This window comes from Sorghum bicolor, unplaced genomic scaffold (assembly GCF_000003195.3).
Source record: "Sorghum bicolor cultivar BTx623 unplaced genomic scaffold, Sorghum_bicolor_NCBIv3 super_1619, whole genome shotgun sequence".
NCBI classification, from domain to species: Eukaryota; Viridiplantae; Streptophyta; class Magnoliopsida; order Poales; family Poaceae; genus Sorghum; species Sorghum bicolor.
The window spans coordinates 1-4,057 of record NW_018396819.1 but is presented as its reverse complement, the minus strand read 5'-3'; the positions used below and the strand labels follow the sequence as shown (position 1 = coordinate 4,057).

Below are 4,057 nucleotides of genomic sequence, written 5' to 3'. Positions count from 1 at the left end.
CTCATGTTAGTGAGTATCTTGGATCAGGATGGAAGCATTGGGCTTTGGTTGAACCAGTAAACTGATTCTTCACTTTCTCAAGGTATACTTTTGCTGTCTCACATTCTGGGATGGCACCTCTTAGGCCCTCTGTGATGGTTTTCTTGATGACAATCTTGCACTTGCGGTTTGACTTTTCCCACTTGTACTTCTCAAGATCATACTTTGCTCTGATGGGAGCAAAGTCTCGCTTCCGATTAGCAAAAGCTTCATCGGTCTCATTCTGAGCCCTTTCGGGCTCCTCTGGCTCAGTGGGCTTTGGCTCCTGAAGAGCCAAATCTATCTCAGCAAGTGCTAGAGCAGCATCAAGTTCCTCGCGCCACAGAACATAGTTCTGTCCCGTCAGCTTTGGAATTGCACTAATGAAGTGCATCGCATTCAGCGCTTGGTCTGAAATTAAACATGAAAAAATAGTGAGAACATCAACATTAAATCTAGGAAAAATAATTGCATATCTTAATTTAACGTTGGTCAAAATCAAGATATACAAAAATTAACTCTCTACATAAATTCTAATCACCGTTGGGCAGAATAGAATATATGCATAAAATTAGAACTTGGAATTTGTAATATTGCTATTATTAACGTTGGTCAAAAAATAACAATATCACAAAAATACTAGGCTTTAAAACTCGTGTCTCAAATTAAATATCCCGTTGGTTCAATTTAATTTGAGAACGAAAAAAAATCACTTGCGCAGCGGAAAAACATTTACTTGCTGTTTTCAGAAGCATAACTAGCTGATCTTGCTCTCTAAATAATAAACACGTTGGTGCAGATTAAATAGAGTCAAAAACTGGGTAAATAAATATTCAAATGCTTCTGAAAAATTTAAAAGAAAAAAGGAAAAAATTTCTATGCTATATTATGCTGAGCAGGCCATTCGGCCTCTGTGCGTTTTGGCCCAGGCCATGCACGAGCGTGGGCGCTGGCGAAACCGCAGCCTGGGCCGGTTCGCTTGAAGCGGCCCAGCAGCGCGGCATTTTTTTTTCTTCTTCTCTGACTGGATGCTCGCGGCCCAGTTAGGCCGAATTTGGCCCAGTTGGCCAGCCGGCCGCTTGCTCTCCCCGCGCCCAGGCCGCAACCTGGGCCTGGGCCGGGAATATACGCCCCCGCCTGGGCCAAAAGCGGCCCAGATCGACCGTGGCCGTTGATCAAGATCCAACGGCCGTCCTTCGATTTCGGGGAAACAAAACCCCCAGGCCGGCTCGCCCCTGAAACCCTAGCCCCCATTCCTCAGTTTCTCTGGCGCCGTTGCCCTTCCTCTCCTCTCTCAGCGCGTGGACAACAGGGAGCCGCCGCCGCCGGCACCGTGCCCAGCAGTAGGGCCACCGCCGTTGCCCTCTCTCTCTTCTCGCTCTTCCACTCCAGCCCGCGCCGCGCGCAGTCAGCAGCAGGGCCGCCGCAGCGGCCGGCGCTGGCCTCAACAGCCGGAGGGGATAACCGGCGCCGCCACGGGTCCCCTCGCCGGTGCGTGCGCTCGCCCTGTGCGGAGCGCACCGCCGTCGAGCGGTTTCGTGTGCGGTGCCCTGAGCTCGGTCCTTGGCTTGCCTGTGCGCCCCGCACGCCATGGAGAAACGGCCGGAGACGAGGTCGTGATAGGTGAGTCCCAGGTAAGGGTACTCCTTCCCCTTGCTGTTTAGGGTTAGGGTTTTGAAATCCCCTTCCCTGATCTGGTTCTCGTGCTAGGGTTGGGGTTTTGGATCTGAGCGCTAGGGTTAGGAATTCGAAAATCCTCTCCTTCTACTTGCTGTTCTTGCTGGGTAAATCCCGAAAAACCTCGATCTATTACTAGATCGGCCGATACCATTGATAGATCTACAGGATCTACTAGCAATAGGATGAACGGGGTTTCGGGATAAAAAACAATGCATACAGTGACATATATATATATGTGCATACACTAGATCTATTACAATTGAGTAGAAGCATATAGATCAAGAGTTTAGGGTTTCGACCGTCGTTGGCGGAAGGAGCAGATCCGGAGACGTCCATGGCGTGAGTGTTGGTGCTGCGGCGATGTAGATCACGGCGACCTTCGGGCCTCCAGCGACACTGCCCGACGACGGTGGGAAAAGGGTAGAACGGAGGCGGCGCGGTGGTGCTTCCCGACGCCACTGCGCAAGCCTGATCGGATGGCCTAGGGTTTGTCGAGTGGGGATGTGTGCACGGCCAACTTAGGGTTACGTGCCTGCGGCCCCCCACTCCTGTTTATATAGCGCAGCGCGTCGGGGGCCCACCAACCATGGATCGGTTGGGCGCCCCCGATCAGGGCGCGATCCAGAGGGAAAAAGGCCCCAACCGTTGGGTTGGGCCTGAGATCAATCCAACAAGTTCCTTGTGCTTTTGGTGTTCATGTGTTAGACTCATTAATCTAACAACTGTGAAATGTAGATGATATGGTGTGCTATGGTTCAAGCTTCATAGCACTTAATGACTTATAGGGGTCTTTGTCTATAAATGTACTCCTACTCTCTTTGTCCCAAAATACTTAATTTTATAGGATTAAATTTTGTCGGCATTTTTCTCTTGTCTTAATACATATTTACATATTTTTTTTCTTTTTTTCATTACATCACCTCTATTTCTCTTTAATCTCTCTTTGTTTTCTTTGCACTATATTTTTTCCACTCCAACTCTCGTATGAAAACTTTATTTTGGAATGGACAAAGTATATAGGATACAATGAGATCGGAGATACTTGGGACTTGTATTCGTTAAAACATATTAGTTATCTTTTTCTTAAGTAAACTGACAGGAGGTGAAACACTTGTGCAGTAATTCTTTTGTTTCATTTATTGGTTTGGTCCCCGGTAAATCGTAGTACCACAACTCGAAAGCAAAGAAAAACTTCAGATTTGCGCGCCACGACTTTTTTGCCAGCCCGCGAAAACGAAAATCACACCGCGTGTTTTAAGGCCGGAGAGGCGAACAATTTCGGCGCGTATCCGTCTCCGTCCCCAAACTGCACACACCACTCCGTCCAGACCATCCACATCCAGCCAAGAACCAAGAGCGCGGCAGCCATGAGCGCCGCAGGCAGGGACAACCCCGTCTCCCGCAAGCGTCCACTCGTCCCCGCCGATGCCTTGCCGGCGGCGTGCTCCGGCGGCGGAGGACTTGGGGGATCGGGCAGTCCCAACGCTAAGCGTCGCCTCTTCGCTGCGGGTTCCGGCAGCCGCTCCGCCGTTGCTGCGGCCGCCGCCGCCGCCGCCGAGGTGCGTTTGTGCTGGGCCAAAATTTAACAGTTCTGCACTTTCGCTGAATCTGGGGGACGTTGGGGGAATTTTGTGGATTCAGGTCGTTGACTGTGATCTATAGCCTGTGGTGTGGAATCGGGGCATTTTGCTGGTTAAGATTGGTTGTGTGCGCATTAGTAGGCCCTGGCTATTCACAAGAAATCCATAAAAATATAAAATTGAATGTTCACTTGGCCCTGTAAATATGCCAGAATGTCATTTACAGAGTGTAGATTGATGTTCTGTAATATAAAGTTCAGAGCTTGCTTCCATGACGCCCCCCCTACATATTTTGGAATTTTAGGGGTTCCATTGATGCTTGTCAGAGCAGGAGCAGTGTATGTTCCATTACTCTTAACATTCCTCTCTGATGGGATTTTGTGGTCAGTGTAAAGAGGCACACCAATCCCTTCTGCTGTACTATGGGCGACTTATTTTGGACCATTTGCGTCTTCCTGATGCAGTTTTGGGACACCCCTTGTAGGTGGACTGGCTACGTCGTCGACGGCGGCTGATCCTTCTTGCTGGTGCTATGTCATCAGCAGCAGTGTCCTTCATTGCAGTGATGATGAGGCGCAGGAAGTACAGCGCCCAGCAGTTTGCTCGACTCCATGAGGCCATTGCTGGGCTTGCATCTGCTGTTCGTGCTGCCACTGCTCCAGTTGAACCACACCCTGACCTGTACCCCATTGTGATGGGCGTCCCTGGCTTCACCAAGGAGCAGCTTCTGGCTGCCCTCTTCTACCTCAACGAGGGCAGACCCCGTGGGGAGCCTTTCT

At 50.1% G+C, this 4,057-nt stretch overlaps 2 protein-coding genes across 2 annotated transcripts; one reads left to right on the top strand and one right to left on the bottom strand.

The window, feature by feature from the left end:
* Nucleotides 1–88: 88 nt before the first annotated feature.
* On the bottom strand, nt 89–2,116 carry LOC110431568 (the record flags this gene model as incomplete). Its single annotated transcript, XM_021450675.1, has 2 exons — nt 1,998–2,116; nt 89–429 (listed from the first exon to the last, which is right to left on the bottom strand). Coding segments are annotated over exons 1-2 (378 nt in total), but the record flags the coding sequence as incomplete, so codon positions are not given.
* Nucleotides 2,117–2,600: 484 nt separating this feature from the next.
* Nucleotides 2,601–4,049, top strand: LOC110431569 (the record flags this gene model as incomplete). The annotated part of the gene is made up of 2 exons (XM_021450676.1): nt 2,601–3,257; nt 3,763–4,049. Coding segments are annotated over exons 1-2 (479 nt in total), but the record flags the coding sequence as incomplete, so codon positions are not given.
* Between the last annotated feature and the right edge of the window lie 8 nt (nt 4,050–4,057).